At 41.5% G+C, this 20035-nt stretch overlaps 1 protein-coding gene and 1 long non-coding RNA gene across 4 annotated transcripts in view; one reads left to right on the top strand and one right to left on the bottom strand.

The window, feature by feature from the left end:
- Nucleotides 1-483: 483 nt before the first annotated feature.
- LOC142741992 (P2Y purinoceptor 2-like) overlaps nucleotides 484-20035 on the bottom strand; it is a 46288-nt gene continuing 26736 nt past the window's right edge. For both annotated transcript variants that reach the window (XM_075851329.1, XM_075851330.1), the window contains exon 2: nucleotides 484-2888. In XM_075851329.1, coding sequence (XP_075707444.1) covers nucleotides 1804-2865 — 1062 coding nt within the window. In that variant the 5' untranslated portion in view covers nucleotides 2866-2888 and the 3' untranslated portion in view covers nucleotides 484-1803. The remainder of the gene's footprint in view (nucleotides 2889-20035) is intronic.
- Nucleotides 6649-19948, top strand: LOC142740378 (uncharacterized). 2 transcript variants are annotated; one of them, XR_012880629.1, is made up of 2 exons: nucleotides 6649-6719; nucleotides 19620-19948. It is a non-coding gene; the product is annotated as an uncharacterized LOC142740378 (long non-coding RNA). The 2 variants fall into 2 exon arrangements; XR_012880630.1 differs by lacking the exon at nucleotides 6649-6719 and adding an exon at nucleotides 7810-7908.

Here is a 20035-nt window from a genome sequence, read left to right as displayed (position 1 = left end):
TGGCTGGCACTGTTATGGGAGCACTGCAGTATCTGGAAGGGGCATCTGATCTACTTGCAAAGATATCCACAGTGTTCTGCATATACCTGTCCCTTTTTTCCATCTCCCAAATGTTTTTTTTATAGTCCTGGACTTAGACCCCTTAGGGACCATGATTCACTTCTGCAAAGCACCGGATTCTGGCATCTCCCTTGAAGGAAGAAGAGAAGGCAACGACTCCTGTGAGCGCCACAAGATAATGATCAGGGTGGTTGCCACTTGTTACCCACTTAAAGACATTTCAAACAGATGCAGATGTTTGGGGTAGTGGTCATGGGTAAAAAATGTGGCACTGTGAGTTTGCCCGCATAGTAGTTGGCTCCACCTAGTGTAAGGGATAGGTATTGCATTAAAATGAATCATCCAGAACCAGATATGGAGAAAAAGATCAGTAAACAGAAAAACCTTCTACACATTGTATAACAATAAATGATGAACAAAATATTCTAGTAAACTGCAATTTATTTTATTGCTTGCAAACTTTATATGGTGTTTGGTGTGGATTTATTTCCATGCTGTCATCTATAAACTTTATATTTACACAGTTACTTGGCATATACAAAATTCATTATATAAAATGGGTTGTATGTGGTCCGAATCATATCAAATAAACCATAAAGTTTAACAACCTCTATTTAAATGGTAAAATTCTACTAAATGGCAATTTTTTTTATCTTCTTAAAAATTACATAAAATTCAGCCGCTCCCGGTGCATCGGTCTCCCCAACCATCGACTTTCCAAAGATTCAAGTTCGACAAGTTCAGTCCCTCTCAAGACAAACTTCAAAGAGTTTAAAAACTTTTTCAAACTTAAGTTAATTTAGTAGTCAACACCCCGAAGACTCAAGTCCAACACCCCCAGTCCCTCATGGTCCGATAACAAACACCTATAAAGTTTAGGGTCATTCCCTCAAGACGACCAGTCACAAAAGATATTCCTTACTAGCTGGACCTCCACAAGGAGAATCAGCACCTTTTTTGTGAGACAGTACACATGGCATCTCCCACATCCAACCAGAACCCTACTCAGTACTGACGAGGAGCAACGACTCAGAAACAGTGTGTCTCGGGTTCGGCTGGTGACCCAAATCATGTTTCAAGGTTCCTTGGGCTATGTTCACACCGTGCGGATTCTGCATCTACAACCTGACAGAATCCACTAGTACTCCAACCTCAATGCATGTGAGTGCTTTCCAAAATCAACGGTATGTACATTTTATACACGTGGATCACCGTGTGAACACAACCTTAAAAGGTAGGACATTGACTAACAGGGTTGACACCTAAAAAAGGCATTAGGGAGTCAGTTTTCTTCATATTGGAGAACTACTTTGCATCCCTCAAGACTAAACATTCAATCAGTCTTTCAACATACACAAGTCCGACAACTACAACCACTCCCATCGGGTTCTGCTGCTATCGACCTTGAAGCCAGGAAAGTATACCAAGCTCCCTCATGGTGGATGGAAGTCAATCATGTCCAACCCCTCTACACACTAATCCATCATTCCCAGTCACCGACTATGTTCTTCACCATCTGTTATGACCATTCACTCCCAGAAGTAACCATATAATGTTCAACCAATCAATTTCCAAATAAATAGATAGCTGAAGGCACTATGAATGAATAATTGATGTTGGAAGCTCCTTTAAGAAGGTCTTCCGGGAGAAGGTACTTCCATGATTTAGTGATGGTGCGAAGTCAAAGTCACCTCCTATAAAGTGTCAACCTATAAGCTCTATGGACTCTCATTATTGTGGCATTCACATACTGGTGATTATTGTAGGACATGGACTAGGGGTCGAGGTATGGTCACCAATATTTCCATTGGTAACGGAACTCCAAGTATTTTCTTGTACATAACTTGTGAATTTGTTTTTGACTTTTGTGATTTGACTTCTCGAAATAATATTCCTTCGAGCTGTTTGACCGGCCAGAAAGTACAAGATTGGGTCAAAGCAACTGTTGGCACTGGCCAGTGGCCTTGTGACTTTGTAGGCCACGTTGATAGCATTTAAGATAGGACAGTCCAGATCTAGCTTTCGAAAGTAATAATAAAGGGTGCGATTCACGTGAAAGGGTAAAAAGCAAATAATAAAAACAAATAATACAATAATGATCATTTTTATGGACTTCCTCTTGGAATTGGAGGTCTGGGGAGAGGCTGCTGATGGCCTCAGAAGTGTTCGGGTCATCAAGACATAGCACACAATGATGACCACGAAAGGGACACAGAAGAGCAAGGCCAAGTTCACCGAGCTGTACACCACAAACATATCAAATAAATCCACACTAGACGTGTCGTGGCAAATTGTGTTTTCCCCATTGGTGCTGGTGGTCACAAAGTATAATATAGGGGACTGGAAGGCGGTTACTAGAACCCAAACAATGACAGATATAATCCGGGCATTCCGAACTTTGAGCCAACCAAGTGACTTCATTGGGTAACAGATGCCAAGGAAACGGTGGATACTTATACAAAGCAGGAAGAAGATGCTACAGTACATGTTGGTGTAGAACAAAAATTTGACAATCTTGCACAGAGCCACTCCAAACGGCCAGTTGTCACCTTGGGAATAATAGTATATGAGGAGAGGCAGCGAAATGATGTACAGCATGTCCGAGATGGCCAAGTTGAACATGTAGGTGGTGGACGCATTCCAGGGTCTGATCCGGAATAGGAAGATGTAAAGGGCCAAAATGTTGAGAACGAGGCCCACGCAGAACACAATCCCGTACGACACCGGAAGGAGAACATATTTAAAATCCTCATCGAATTTACACCTGTACGTGGAATTTTCTGGTATTATTTCGGTATTATTCATGGTTTACTCATGTGGTTCCTCCTCTAGAATAAAAAATATAAGAATAAATTTAGATAAAGACATCATGTAACAATTTCAGATTACAAACAGACGCATAGAAGTAGACAAAATTAATTGCACCATATTATTAATAATAATTCCACAATAAAATATACCACAATCATAACATTTTAGAATTCCACAGTACCTGGAAATTCTGTGTCAGATATAGGACAATACAGAATGACTTTGCGGTATAGTTTTTGGACTCGATGGAGTCAAATGAATTACATAATTAGAAACTTATAGGAGATACAGTAGGAAGCTGAACTCCACCCTATCTATAAACAATAAATAAATATGTTGGCCAGATAATGCCACACATTACCAAGATAGTTCTATGCAGTGCCCATAAAGATAGTGCATACAGGTCTCAGATAGTGCCATACAGTGCCAAGATAAATAGTGCATACAGGTCTCAGATAGTGCCACACAGTGCAAAGATAAATAGTACATACAGGTCTCAGATAGTGCCATACAGTGCCAAGATATATAATACACGCAGGTCTCAGATAGTGCCACACAGTGCCAAGATAAATAGTACATACAGGTCTTAGATAGTGCCATACAATGCCAAGATATATAATACATGCAGGTCTCAGATAGTGCCACACAGTGCCAAGATAAATAATGCATGCCATGCAGGTCTCAGGTAGCACCATACAGTGCCCAGATAAATAACACATACAGGTCTCAGATAGTGTCATACAGTGCCAAGATCAATAGTCCATACAGGTCTCAGATAGTGCCATACAGTGGCAAGATAAATAATACATGCATATCGCACATAGTGCCATACAGTGCCCAGATAAATAGTGCATACAGGTCTAACATGGTGCCATACAGTGCACAGATAAATAGTGCATACAGGTCTCAGATAGTTCCATGCAGTGCCCAGATAAATAGTGCATACAGGTCTCAGATAGTGCCATACAGTGCCCAGATAAATAGTGCATACAGGTCTCAGATAGTTCCATGCAGTGCCCAGATAAATAGTGCATACAGGTCTCAGATAGTTCCATACAGTGCCCAGATAAATAGTGCATACAGGTCTCAGATAGTGCCATACGGTGCCAAGATAAATAATACATACAGGTCTCGGATAGTTCCATGCAGTGCCCAGATAAATAGTGCAGATAGTGCCATACGGTGCCTAGATAAATAGTGCATACAGGTCTCAGATACTGACATACAGTGTCAATATAAATAATACATACAGGTCTCAGATAGGACCATACAGTGCCCAGATAAATAATACATACAGGTCCCAGATAATGCCATACAGTGCCTAGAAAAATAATACATACAAAGCTCAAATAATTACACAAATTTCAACAGACTTCGCCAAGGCTACACACCAAGTGTCATGGTGTAAATATATTGATACTTGTTACCAACAACTGACTAATATCATAAATTGCCACTAAGTTCCCAAATAAATATAATTTTATATGACACATTTTTGTGCAAAACGTCTAACGTTAGCTCATATTTTATTTTAAAAAGTTGGTAGGTATGTGGTTGCATTGTCGTCTTGAAGCAGTCTTGGGTTCAAGGTCAACATCTACATATGCTCTCCCTCATGTGGACTTCTTTAGCTTCATCCAAAAACTTACTTTTAATTGACTCTTTATAATATTGACCCCCGTGTGTCTCAGATTACATTGTGATCTCCCCCCGGGCTGATGTGAGTGATATATTCTGTCCTCCGCACTCACAATATATCAGCGCCGTATAAACAAAGGCTCTGAAATAAGTAACCCAATAAACCAAACAAAAACTACCGATAAACTCGTACATATCAACCGGAAGACCGACTCGCCCAGGCCCCCTGTCCACATTGGGATCGATAGATCAAATTTCGATTTGTGTCATAGTCCAAACAAGACAGAAGAAAGTAGAGGAACAAAAAGGGCAAAATCCATGACAAAAATTCATTAAAAAATATTAAATAGCGGGTGTAAGTGCTCGCAAATATTTGCCCCTGAAAGGGCCAACCAGGGGCCAAAAGAAAACCCAGCCCCCGAACTCCATAGATATAAAACTGTTCTTGTTTTTGATGAGTCAGGACATGAGCCAAGATCAGCCCCGGCCAAATTCTAAGGTCCAATGTTTCTAAAAATTTGCCAGTGTTGCCCAACTTTTTGGGTTATTTTGTTTTGGGCCACTAAAAGTGTCAAACTGACTCCTGGTCTGGTCCAACTCTGTCCTTACTATTAACCCCTTAAAGGGGTATTCCCATCATAGACTATATAATATATAGTAATCATTTCCATTAATCCAGAATCTGATAATCCGGCCTCACAACTTTACAGCAAAGTCCAAAATACCTTCATAGATAACAGAGCTGTTATTGCAGTGAGAGATTTTCCCACCAACATCTCCGCATGACACCTGGTGACACTAACACCTCACTATCTGATCTCACATGTAGCAGAGTCAAGAGCTCAATTCAGCGACTGAACGCGCCCTGTACTGTCACATGTGTGGAAACAATATTGTTATTATAAAGGATCACAGAATATTACTGGAATATTATTGGACGTGTTTATTCACGGGGTCTTCAGAACTATATAAGATTAGATTAGGAGACCTCCTCTCGCTCTCTCTCTCTCTCTCTGGATGAACAATCTTGTCTTCTATAGATATTTAATATATTAAAAAGTACAGCAGTCTCTTATATTATTGTAAACATGCAAACAATTAAAAGAGAATTTAGGATACTGTCCCTTTAATTCTTAAAGGGCATGTCCACTTTTCTTTAACTTGCCATTTTTTGCTTGAATTTCCATAATCAGAGCCCAAATGGAGCAAATATATCTCTATAAAGCCTAGATTTCATCCAGAAACATTGTATTTTACCAGATAAGAGTCAGACGTGACTACAACATATCTCCTCCTCAGTAACCACTCCACATATGTCGGCTATTTCATTGTCTTATTGTCCTGATTAATACTTGTAGCCTCAAATATAGAGACAATCCCAGGAAACGTCAGCTATAAAGGGATCCTTCAGGAGTCTCTAGGGTCATGACTTCCTCGCTGTCTATTTCTATCTTATATTTGATACAGTTTCCTGTTTTTCGTTACAATGTATCTTCTCGGTGATTTATAAATTGTTACAGTAATTACCTTCCGTCTGTCTGGAAATAAACATAATATCATTGGTCAGGTGGCTCATTTTACTGACGACTGGGGGTTATTTGGGACACTGGAACCCCCCACGTACGTCATTATTTTACTGGGCAGTCGTGACATATTCAGAGCTGCACATTATAAATCCACTATATGAATAAATAGAAGAGGCGCCGATACCTGGCGCATCACAAATAAGAAGGTCACAAACGCAGGAAATATACGGTAATATATGGTCGTAAATGCAGTCGATAAAATGTGACGGCCAAAAGACGCTTAATATGACGACGTCTACGTATAAGAAAATATTTACGGAGAATGTAGATGTGGAGTAAATTTCTCACATAAGCTCCGCCCTCATATAATCAGACCACACCCCCACAAATACTGCCCCATCCCATTAGACAGCACTTTGTATTCAGTAATACCCCCTAGTAAATTGTGAGTCTCCTAGATATTCAGGAAAGTAGATGAGTGACAGCCCCCCCCCCCCCCCGTTACCACACAGCGCTGACCGCGCTGGTCCTGCTTCCAACTGTATCTGCGTCCTCAGGACGCAGATACAGTTCATCGGCTCGTGAGCAGCTTGGCGCAGGCAGGTGTGATGTAGTGACATCATTGCGCCTGTCTGGCCGAGTCACTCACAGCACAGTGCAGAGGAGGAGAAGGATCCACCATAAGTAAGTAATTGTGTTATTATTTTTCTATAAGGCACATATGGGGGCATTATAGTGGGTATGGGAGGGGGCTGATATGGTAGCTGCTGAGGGGGCATTATACTGTATGGGGGGCATTATACTGTATGGGGGGCATTATAATGTATGGGACAGCTATTGCAGGCATTATACTGTGTGTGGGCATCTATGGGGGCATTATACTGTATGGGGGCATTATACTGTGGGTGGCAGCTATGGGGGCATTATTCTGTATGGGGGGCATTATACTGTGTGGAGGCAGCCATGGGGGGCATTATACTGTGGGGGCATCCATGGGGGCTGTCGTGCAAGGCAGCTGTGCATAGGAGTGCACAGGGGTCTGGTGGTGTTGGGGAGGGGTAGGAGGGCCCAGGCTGAATTCTTGCACCAGGGCCCATGGGCCTTTAGCTACGCCCCAGCCCGCAGATGTCCCCATAACAGTGTGTCCGTCACAGATGTCCTCACAACAGTATCAACCACAGATTCACCCATAATAGTGTGTAAGTCACAGTGCCGTCATAACAGTGGCAGCAATAGCGTCCCCATAACGATGACAACTATGTGTCCCCATAACAGTGACAGCCACAGTGCCCCCATAGCGGTACCAGGGACAGCGATATCGGCTCTTGTGTCATTTATACCTGATCAGGACAGATTCTCATCCTTTGGCTGTAAACAAGTATGCTCCCATACACTGACAGTGAGCAGAGATCTTGAACATGGTGATGAATTGCAACACAAAGTTTATTAGAAAGCTGCAGAACTGAGCGTGGATGTGATGACTGCCCCGTCCGATGTCCCAGGATGTTTGTCAAATTGTCAGGAATGAAGGGCACAGCTGCGTGTCATTGTAGACGGACGACATATCCAGCGACCCTCCTAGATTGAGCCCGGCTGGTACACGACGTCTCGCCGCACTGCTGACGCTCTGACATTCACATGAAACTTTATACCCGGGTAATCATCCCGGACTTACATCTGCTTCTCGGCACACACAGAAATAATTAGGCAGCTGTTTATTTGACCAGTATTTACAGAGGAGAAAGATTTGTGTTGACCGTGTGTGATAAACCGCCGTGTGACACCGGACGCACCCCGTTTTATGACTCTTATCTTACAAAAACGTATATACTCAGCGCTCGAGACACCTACGCAGCCTGCGATCACACTCGTGGTATATGGTGTCAATGTTTTTACCGAACCGATAACATATTTTATGTTTCCATAGCTTTAAAATTGTGTGGAAACCATCAGCAAGCTGCTGTTAATTGATTTGTCAAGATAACCATGCGCATAGGATGTTGTTAAACGTACCGCGGCCTCCTCCCTCATAAATAAGCAGGTCCAGATTGGCAAAGAGTTCATGTTTATGGCATAGGGTGATACCCCGCTGCAACGAAGAATTGGTGTCGGGATATTGTCAAGCTGCCCTCGTTTACATTAGATTGTCAGTGAATCCCACCAACATAAGCTCTGCCGACAAGTGAATGGCGTTCGTGTCTGACCCATTAACCCCTTAATCCTTCCTGCATGAATAAATACACAAGTAATATACCATGTAAGGGACTATTCAGAAGAGCGTATTTCACGTCACGGACAGCACGTAGACCCATTATAGTCAATGGGGGCATTTACACGACCGTTTTTTCACACGGGCCACGGGAAAATCACTTCTATCCATCTTGTATCCTAGGCTCGAGTCAATGGTGGCGCAAAATAAAACGGACAGCACACAGACACCGTCAGATAATTTTTTTGGGGGTGAGAGAAACGTATGACATGGGGAAGTAAAAAAATGGACACATTGAACACAGACGGACGCAACGAGGACCTTCACACAGATGAAAAATGGTCCATTGTTTGCGGAAGTAAAACGGACACGGTCGTCTGAATAAGCCCTGAGTATTAGTAATTAGACTATGCGCATGTCTTCGAGTCAGGGGATACACAATACCAGAAAAGGATCCACCAACTTCATGTAGCCTACCTGCTGATGGTTTCCATGTAAAAACTGACCATAACCAATTTGATTGCACTGTAAATAGCAGAGAAGAACTCAATTTTGGGAAGGACAGACCCCACCAATTTTCTTAGGGTTCACAAGTATATTGACGGACCATGGAACCAATGGTGTTCAGATGTTTTAGGGTTAACTGGTCGCCCCTTAGTTGCTTATCCTAGACCGTGACAAAAGTCAGCAGAGCATTCAAGGAAGTAGGGTTGCACGATGCATCGATATTTCAATACTATTTCGATGCCGTGCACCCTGAAACGGTTCAATACCGTTAATTCATGTATTTTGATACTAAGCGGTGCGGTTGCGGTATTATAATACATGAATGCAGTCAGAGCAGGGCTGCGGGTGTGTGATACATGTGTGATGCAGCCATTGGCCGCCCCTGTGTCCTGACAAGTGTGCGCAAGGTCATTATGAAGTGATGCGGCCGGCGCTGCATTAATGAGCGGCGGCGCTGAAGATAGAGAACATGGCGGTCGCACTGCAAAACACCCCCATTTTCTGTCTACAATGCCAGTGCCGCCGATCTTTAGTGCAGCGCCGGCCGCATCACCTCATGCTGATCGCGCACACTTGTCAGGACACAGGAGCGGGCAATGGCTGTTCAATCTCAGCCCCGGCAGAGATCAGAGAAACCCCTCATCTCCGCCGCTATTCCCTTGAATGCTGCGATCAAAGCTTCCCCCAACATTCAAGGGGAAAATGATTCGGGGGACCCCTGTGACACGATCGAGGGACATACCATATATGGGCAGACAGCTCAGGGTCTATTGAAGGACCCCAGGGCTGCCTGACCATGTTTCCTGTTGTTAGGACATACTGAGGTAACAGCTGCCTGTGTACTATCAGTATATAGATATATGCCTGTGTACTATCAGTATATAGATATATGCCGGTACATTAAAGGTTAAAAATAAAAAGTAAAAAATAATTAACGTAATGTTACATTAAAAAATGTAAAAAAAATAATAATTTTTTACAACAAACATTAAAATAAAAGTCTCAATACATAAAATATACACATACTCATAATTCATCACACCTCGCGCCTCACATCAGAAAATGGAAGAACTTTTTTTTTCTTGTTATTGTTGGCAAAGTATTGTTCTGGTATCGAGAATCGCAATACTACACGAAGTATCGGTAGTCCAAATTCTGGTATTGTGACACTCCTACAAGGCAGTATACAAGGTGGCAAAAGCAAGCGGCAAGGTGGTGGGCTTCTTCCTGCTGCCTGCGACCTCTGATTGATATAGTATGTATATCCAGGCATGTACCTAGGGCGGCAGGCGAAGAGTGGCGGAAGGGTTGTGTGTTTGCGTATGGTGTTTGTGTCGCCATTATCATTTTGTGTGTAAAGATCTTCTTTTGTATCGATGACTACTACATTACACTAAACACAATTGACTTCATAGAAAAGGAAATGGCGCAAAAAAGAAGTCAACCTTTTGCCCATAGTTATTAATCAGATCATTGATAACTTGACACACAATACTGGAATCTGATTGGTTGTTGTGGTCAGCTGCCACACATTATATCTGTACTAGAATGTGTCCCTAGCAAATAAACAACAGTATAATCCCAATAAATGATTAATAATGTGACAAGGATACTTACCTCGTAAAAGGAGATGGCAATCTTACAAGACTGTCCTTGATCCGTGCCGTGCAGACGTGGCTGAGTGTCGTTATGCAAGTTATCCAAGTTATACAGCGTAAATGCCATGAGGAGCGGGTGCCAGTCCTTCTGTGGGACATCAGAGGTGGCTACAGATATAGTCAAAAGTATGTGAACCCCCCTACTTATTATTGAGTACATGTGTTTCAGCCACACCCAGTGCAAGCAGTAAGTAAGTGCTATTGTTGTGAAGTGGAAATGGAACGACAGTCCAGCCACCAAGCGAGTGACGTGTAATAATCACCTATCCTCTATTGTATCACTGACTACAGAGACATCAGCACCAGAACTGTGCGTCCGCAGCTTCACGAAATGGGTTTCCATGGTGGCTGCACACAAACCTAAGATCAGTATGCTCAATGCCAAGCAGCTGCTGGAGTGGTGTAAAGCACGTCGTCACTGGACTCTGGAGAGATGAGTCACAGCTCACTATCTGGTAGTCTGATGGAGAAATATGGGTTTGGGGGATGCCAGGAGAATGCTACCTACCAAAATACATAGTGTAGTGACTACTGTAACATGTGGTGGAGGAGGGGTAATGGTCTGGGGCTGTTTTTCAGAGTTCGGCCCATTACTTTGCCCAGTAAGCTCATATGGGTGTGCTGGTTGGGGTCCACATATATTTAGCCATAAAGTGTATACGGGCCCTTGCGTAAGAGATTTACAGTGGCGCCCCTGTCTACCCCACCCAAGGCTTGGCTAGAATGATGTTTAGCTAGGTCAATATGGGCACCTAAGTCCAGTGGGCCGTGGTATCTGGTTTACTCTGTGCTGACGCTGGCCCTGACCCAATTCACAGATGAAGATTAACTTTTCATAAAATCCATCTGTACCATATAAAGCTGGAATTAAGAACCCCCCATCCCCCGTCCTCGCCCCCCATACATACCACAGTATAAACACATAAGATGGAATAAACAGAGTTCAGGGTTAAAGCCTCTTTCGATATGCTCTGAATATGCTATGGATACGGAATAAATGTTTGAGATGGGAATAACCCTTTAGGTACATGGGACAAACATATAAGTATTGTAAAAAGTTCTAAGGGGAATAAAAAAGGACCCACCTAAAAAAAACAACAACCAATTCTTAATTACCCAAACCTCATAAAAAGCAAACAAAAAAAATACAAAAATCATTTATATCCACTCTAATTAAAACAAAAACAAAAAAAATTCACATTCAAATCAACCTCATAAAAAGCAAACAGAAAATACAAAAATATTTCTTATCCACTCCAACCAAACAAACAAAAAAAAACAACAACAACCAATTCTTATTCAACACAACCTCATAAAAAGCAAACGAAAAATACAAAAATAATTCATATCCGCTCTAATTAAAACAAAAACAACAAAAAACAACAACCAATTCTGATTCAACCCAACCACATAAAAAGCAAACAAAAAAAATACAAAAATAATCCTTAACCACTCCAACCAAACAAATAAAATAAATACAAATACAACAAAAAACCTACAAAAATACAAAATCTAATCCTTACTTACTCTATCCCAACAAAAATAAAAATATACAAAACAATCCCATCCAAGCCAACAAAATAAACAAAAACAAAAAAAACCATACAAACACCTAAAACAAAAACGTAAATACAAAATTTAAACCGTACCCAATAAAACAACAAGAAAGCAAAAAAAAAGACAAACAAAAATAATCCTGACTTAACCAAATGAATTAAACACGACAAAAAGCAAACAAAATAAAAGTTACATACATGGTTAGAAGCAGCCGTGACATCAGCACCAACCAAATGACAAGACCAATGGACTCACTAAGAATCTATAAAACGCAATTATATATATAAAAAAACAAAACACTGGGACGTCCCGTCTGCTGTCCTGGGGTCTTCATTGTGAGAACTGAACCGTTATAGTCAAATTCAGACAAAAGTTGGATTTTCCCATGAAGAAAATGTCGCAATCGGAGTTTAGAGTTTATGACCGGTGTGGGCTGATGGCCAGATCGACCCCTCGCAGGGCCGTCTTTATCAGGCTGTAGGACTACGTGAGACGTCCCATATCCCCACAGTACACAATGACGGACTTGGGTGCAGGAAATATGTTTGGGTGGGTGGGTGGACTCAAAGCTCTCATTGTTCGCTCTTTAGGGCAAGGGTGAAGAATTTACTATATAGACTGTAGGGGCCGGTTTGACTTTTTTTTGGTATCGAGCTAAAAATTTCCATCAACATCAACAGAGAACAACCCAAGAAGTGTGGTGTTAGCAGTGAACCTCTGGGCATATAGGTTACCTCGCTCCTGAAATCCATAATTTTTACACTGTCTATATGGTCGCCATTCTGCATGCAAAACGCGCGCCATTTTCTGCAGCAATTCTGTTACGTGTGGACGAGCCCTTAGTGTGTTTTTCTTGTGTGTTATTTTAGGGCTTGTCCAAACGTAACGGAATTGCTGCAGAAAATGGTGCGCGTTTTTGCGCCGTTTTTCTCAATGTTGGGAGATGGTGACAAACGCAGCGATTCTGGACACTTTCCGCAGCAGGAAATGACATGTACGAAAAATACAGCAGGTCAATTTCTGCGCGGGAACTTTACTCCGCGTGTGGAAGAGATATGTTAAATCTCACCCACTTTGCTGCTACTGTATCGCTGCGTATTTTCCGTCCGCAATTCCGCTACGTGTGGAGGAGCCCTTAGGTTGTCCGGCAACCACTTGACTTCCTGTCTGTCTGGGTGACCACCAATTTAGTCCATGTAGATACCTGCTTAGAAACTTTTGTCTGCTGTGCAAGAGACTGCCTATCCAGACTTCACAGACTCTCACAAAAAGATTGTGCCACTAGGGGGAGCAAACTGTCAATGTATTTAGATTGGTCCCTTTGATTCTAAATGGAGCCCCCTAGTGGCCGATGCAGGCAGCCATAATTTTATCATTCTATAGGACCATGGTTGTACCGTTTGTGAGGGGGCGCTCTGCTGGCAGTAATTTAATGGGGGCACTTTGCTGGCACTGTGGTTTGTGGGAGTGCTTGCACTGTTTAAGGGGGCACTCTATCAGCACTTAGAGGGGCACTCTACTGGCATTGTTTATAGGGAAGTTCTGTTGGCCCGGTTTATCAGGTCACTTGGATGGCGCTGGTAATGGAGGCCTGGCATTAAGGGGGCAAGGACTATACTTACGGGCGTGGTTTACTCAGAATAAAAATTTCCCACCATGCTCAAATTATATTTCATAGGCAAGTATGACGTGACCTTTACCGGACCTCTTCATTGTATATTGACATTCGCAGTCTTTACGTTGTACACATTGAAGGCGTTCTTCTTGCACATTGTTTGGGTGTTTACATTGCTGACAAGTGATCGATCACAAACAAGCGAATGGACTTCAGAATCAAATCGGCGTGGAAAACCATACAAAAGACACCGCAGATTGTACGGGCGGCCATTTTAAATCAACACATCTGTCCCTGCGGAGGATTAAGTGTGCTGATAAGAAGGGAGATTCCTTTCATTGTGACTTATGTTTTTATTAATCAGCTGAGTGCACATGACTCACGATAAGAACGTCTGTCCCCAGTAAGACAAATATTGTCCTATAAGAGAAAAATTATTCCCACAGGATCTTATGCCGGACATACACATGTCAAGGATCCATCCCAAAAAAGTTATCCAACACCCATATCACCCAAGAACAAAAAGTTACTCAATAACTGGTTGTACCTCCTAAAGTTTTTGAACTAGATCAGTCTCAAAATATGGGACCGTTGAAGGTTTCGGAGCTCTACCAAACAGCAGCGAGAGCCATTATCCTAATGGAGTACACTTGAGCAGTGGTGAGTCCTCGGGGGAGTGGCCAGAAGTGACAACTCAACCGGGAACTTATATGATCCCCACACATTCTATGGCTAAACAAGTCAGAAGTGGAGCTCCATGGTCAACAAAGGTCCCATCGTGTTCAGTGTCGTGCAAGAGCTCCGTGGTGGCTTCATGGGGACGGTGGTGGTAAAATTACGGGACTTTAAATGGTTGGAGTTCTTGCAATTGTTGACCTTCACTTTCACCCCGTAGAGAAACATTGTGTCATGGAATAGTTGTGGCATCTGGTGTTCTCACCGCTACCCCTATCAGGGCGCCCTACTCTAAAGCAAATCCAACACACACAGTGGTGGTGGTGGTGGTGCCATGGCCTGGCAATGGTCTACTTCTTCAATACCGGGACCTCTCGCTATTAGGAATCATGAATTCTCCGCTGAACCAGAGAACATCTGATCATTCGTCCATAAACTCAAGCTGAAGTGTAATTGAGGCATGTGGCAAGACAATGACCCCGAAACCCGAAAGCAGGTCTACATGAGAAGAACAGTTTTAGATGGGTCTGGTCATAGATGCTCAGTTCATGCAGGAAACTCTACGCTACTCATATGTCTAGATTAACCAATTCTGCGGGGAAAAAAGGCCAAAAATTCTTCGATAGACTAACGGCAGGAGTCTGGTTACAGTTCTTGCTTGGTGTAACCGGTTTTTTAAGTTGAGGAGGCCGTTACTTTTTCCACACTGATCATAAATCCTATTCAGTAATTAATCAACGTCACTGAGATGTTCTTGAAAGACCTAAGAATCTAATGATATAATGAGGTCACTTGACTCGAGCAACCGGCTCTGCCTGCATGTTGGCTCCTCATTGTTCAAGTTCTCCTCTGAGAATGTATCATTTTTCCTTTCGTACAAAAAGATCTACTGGCAGTAAAACCAAAAGACGTTCTACAATAAAGCAACGTACAAAAGGCTCAGAAGTTAAATATATGCTCCGTCACATCAATGCCATGTACTATGAGGCTCAAGGGGTTGGCCGCACCCAATGGTTGGTGTAACCTTGCACGGAGGTTTCCCTCTCCACCGGCCCAACAATGTCGCCAAAACGGGAGGAATGTTCTTCTCCTTGTTGCTCTATCATCGTATATTTGGCTTGTATGTTATTTTAGGTTGTCGAAGGGTGGACACAAACAACTATGGCGCATCTTTGGTCCCATCCTGCCAGCCTACCTGGAACTTACATCTTCACGTATAAAAAAAATAAATGAAGATGGTAAAAAATATTTTGCTGTTATTTCTCCAAAAATTTGGGAGAAATCATTTCTTCATTTCCCATGGAAAATCCTTTGTCATCTACGGCAGTGACGGGCTTAATAGTAACATCCCTGGTGGTCTAGAGCAATAAAGGGGTTAAAAATAATTCCGCTGCCAACTTTTGAACCCCAATTCACATGTCATGTTAAGCCCCACCCCTAGACGGTTGAGGAACGCCCTCAAACCTTCCTAGAAATGCCCACTTTTTAGCATATTTGCATAAATCCCGCCCCTCCAAGGTCCGTTTTTGAGACAATCCCACAGGAAACGGGACAGTTGGGAGGTAGGATTTTAGTACATGTAGATATATGCAGAGTTATGTTTTCAGGAACTTCTGTCTGCTGCACAAGAGACTGCCTCTCCAGACTTCACAGACCACTCTCAACAGTTCTGGATGCTACACAGGGACACAGATATTTGGTGTAATGATGGGGGCTAGGGAAACAGACAAGTGAGCCCTAATCTACCCGCCACTCTGTCCCTGCCTACTTGCAACGACCCGCCCTAGGCGACGGGGTACAACTGGGCGGCGGTCCCTGCGCTCAGTAAGTGCACGAGACAAACAGACAAGGGAACACAAAGCTAAGGGAAATTGGGCAGTTGCCCACGGCAGCACCGTGAGCAACAAGAGTGGTGAACGAGCCGAGTCAAACCAGGAGAGCACGAGGTACCAAACGCAGAGCAGGAGAGTAGTCAGTAAGCCAGGGTCAGTATGGAGCAGGATCAAATAGTAGGAGCTGTAGCTGGGCCAGGAAACCACACGGAAAGAATCACAAGCAAAGGAGGAACAGGAAAGGCAGGTATAAATAGACAGAGGGCGGGAGCTAGCTCCGTCTGGCCAGGCTGTGATAGGCTCTCCCACTCCTAAGCCTGCCATCCCGAGTGGTGGAAGATGGAGTCAGTCTCAGAGACATAGAAGCAGGTGCAGACTGATTACCTATGGGCGTATACACAGAAGTGGTGCCTGGCAGATCCTTTACATTTGGCATCAACATTGCGTTATTGTTTTTGTTGTTTATTACAGTATATATAGTATATCCGAACATTGCTGGGTCGATGTGGACGACTAAGTGAACCCCTAGACCACCTGGAAAAATTTAGTTAATCCAAGTGAACCAGGGATAATGCGGTTAACTCTTAGGCCTGGTTCACACAGAGTTTTTTTGCAGGCAGAAAATATCGGCCTCAGAATTCCTTCAGGAAGTTTGAGCTGCCTATACGTATTTTTCTGAGTTTTTTTTTTCCATGGCGTTTCTCGCTTAATTCAATGGGAGGTCAGAGGCGGAAATCGCAGCAGGAAAAAACATTCCGTGGAATGTTCCGCGGAACGCCTCCCATTTTCGGCGCTGATTCAGATGCGTTTTTCGTGTCAAAATCAGCACCAGGAAAGTCTGTGTGAACTGACCCTTAGACCACCATGGCTAATGCTAAAAACAATAGACCCCCAAGGGCAATAAAATGTTTTGCAGATCAGCAAAAATAATGCATTTAACCCCTAGATCACCAGCACAACCCTTAGACCCCCCCTGAGATGATATCTTTGACCACCTGGGATAATATATGTAAACCCTTAAACATGATAATGTAATTAACCCCTAGATCACCATAGAAAATGTGATTCACCCAACAAATATAAGTCACCTCTATGACCATCAGGTATAATATATTTAACCCCTAGACCACCAGCAGTAATGTGGTGAAGACCAAGGATGTTCTCATCAACCCACCAAGGACATCATGCATTTCATGTATTAACCTGTGACATTACCGAGGATATTATTTATGAACCCACCAGACCACCAGGGATATTCTTTATTGTATTAATGGATCATCTGGGAAAATTTATAGAACCACTGGACCAAGTGGGACTCGGGATCACCCAGTTTTGGAGCCAATGCTACTGGAACATCAGAGATGGACTCTCTGAAGTTATGGACACCAGGTCGGGATACTCTTCATCATGGTGTATCGGACATTGTGCCTCAATGTCACACAAGGGGCACTAATGCTCTATGGAGAACAGTCCCTACAGTCCCGTATTACTGAACTGTAAGGCACCATATAATAAACCACCTCCGAAATACGGCATGCCAGGGAATATGCCATGACTCTTCTCCCTTTGTAATTGGAATCACATGGATATACAGTAGCAGTCTATATCCTTAGGGCCAGATTAAGGTGGATGGTGGTCCCCAGTCCACCTCTGGGACCCAAAAACCCAAGCTGGAGGTCCCAGAGGTGAGCAGTGTATACAAAACCCACTTTGTAACTGGCAAATAGTGTGGAGGGCGTATTGGAAGAACTGGTCTTGGTTAGAGGACCCTACATCCTCAAGGTGGTGGAGACCTCAGGGCACGTGCCCCTTGTGCCCTCCCTATTATCCGGCCCTGTGTATGATGGCTCTATAGTAGGGCTTTGTGCCTGGGGCCTCTCCCAGGTTATATCTCATTTAAAAGACAGTAAATAAATACATTGTATACAGTAATATATACACAAGCCGTAAGCCAATATTACACCTAGCAACTATACATAAAGACTTCTCACTGTTATTCAGATCAGATTTACCAGGGATAACTCAAGTCTATTGTACGTTTTTCGACATGTCCGGAATAGAAAGATCAACTTCTTTCCACTTTTATGTGAGTGAAATACGAGACGTCGGACAATAAATGGTGTAAATATCAGGAAATAAGCAGAATGATGAGAGTACTTAACACTATCCTGGAATATGGCATGAGCCCAATGGGAACTAAATTGTGGCACGACCCAATTAATGCCGTATTATGGGGTATTCGTAGCGTCACTTCTGCGGGAGTACATGACCATAAGGCCGTTTCAACACAGCGTTAACTGGCGTTTTCGGTGGCGTTTTCGCTGCATTTTGTTTTTGCAGGTCAGAAATGCTGCAGCCAAATATTAATTTAAAGTCTAAAGAAAAAAAATATGAGAGTTTCTATACACACAACGCATTGGTTTTTTGGTGTTTTTGTATTATCTTTGCAGTCGGTGGCATGCTCTAGGTATGAAATGATTTTCTCTATAGACTTTTCTATAGAACTTGATATAAACACCTGTACAAAATGACACAAAAAAAAAAACATGTAAAAACGTAAAATTTAAAAAAGTTACTACAGCCCCATTGTGCATAGTACGACTTTCTAAAATTTTGGTTTTACGACTATTATTTATCAAGGTATTATTATTTGCATTATTGTTGTTGTTACTATTATTATGTTATTATTTATACTATTGTTGTTTTCATGTTATAATCATCATTCTTATTATTATTTATATTATCACTCTTTCTATTATTATTATTATTAGTATTATTATATTACTACTATATTATTGTTATTATTTATATTTATTATTTATATTATATTTATTATTTATTATTTATTGTTATTATTTATACTATTGTTGTTTTCATGTTATAATCATCATTCTACTATATTATTGTTATTATTTATATTTATTGTATCATTATTTATATTTGCTTCATTTTTATTATTATTATTATTATTTGTATTATTAGATTACTATTATATTGTTATTATTTATATTTGTTTCATTATTTTTATAATTCTTCTAATTATTATTAGTTTAATTATATTACTATTATATTATTGTTATTATTTATATTTATTGTATCATTATTTATGTTATTATTATTTCATTATTTTTATCATTCTTATTATTATTATAGTTATTATTTATATTTATTGTATCATTATTTATGTTATTATTATTTCTATTGTTTCATTATTTTTATCATTCTTCTTCTTATTATTATTATTATATTAATATTATATTGTTATTATTTCAATTTATTGTGTAATTATTTATATTATTAGTTCTAAATGTTTTATTATCATCATTATTATTATTATTATTAGAGTATTTTCTTGGTTTATTATGCTTTAACGATCACCTGATTGATTGATTGATTGATTGATTGATTGATTGATTTGTTGATTGATTGATTGATTGATTGCGCATGAAACATTTACAGGCCCCTTTAAGAGGATGATCTTAGTAAATGGAGAAATATTCTGAATGAAGTTTTTCTTCTTGCCATGAATAGGAGAACAATGTTGTCACAATGTGATGTGAACGGAGTAAAGGAAGTGACACTTGATCTAAACTATCCGGTTCCTGGGGTTCAGTTCTGACTCACGATTACTGCCGCCGATGGAGTCATTTCAGGGTGAGCGATGAAAGTGGTGAAACGAAAAGAAAAGATTTGGTGAGAATTCTCCAGGAACAGGAAGAAAGTAAAAAATAGTAAAAACGAGTGCAGTTACCGTGACATGAACAGGAAGAAATGATACAAATAATCCGCACAATGTTAAGGGGAATTTCCTCTGGTGTAATACTTTATGTTCAGGGAAAATAATACATATGAGATAGATATTTCTGTTCCTTACATAGCGCTGTACAGAGGTCATCACTGGGGCTCACAATCTAAATTCCTTATCGGTACGTTTTTGGGGTGTGGGA

The sequence above is a fragment of the Rhinoderma darwinii genome, chromosome 2 (assembly GCF_050947455.1).
Source record: "Rhinoderma darwinii isolate aRhiDar2 chromosome 2, aRhiDar2.hap1, whole genome shotgun sequence".
NCBI lineage: Eukaryota > Metazoa > Chordata > Amphibia > Anura > Rhinodermatidae > Rhinoderma > Rhinoderma darwinii.
Note: the sequence above shows the minus strand (reverse complement) of the source record. Positions and strands in the feature narration are given on the sequence as shown.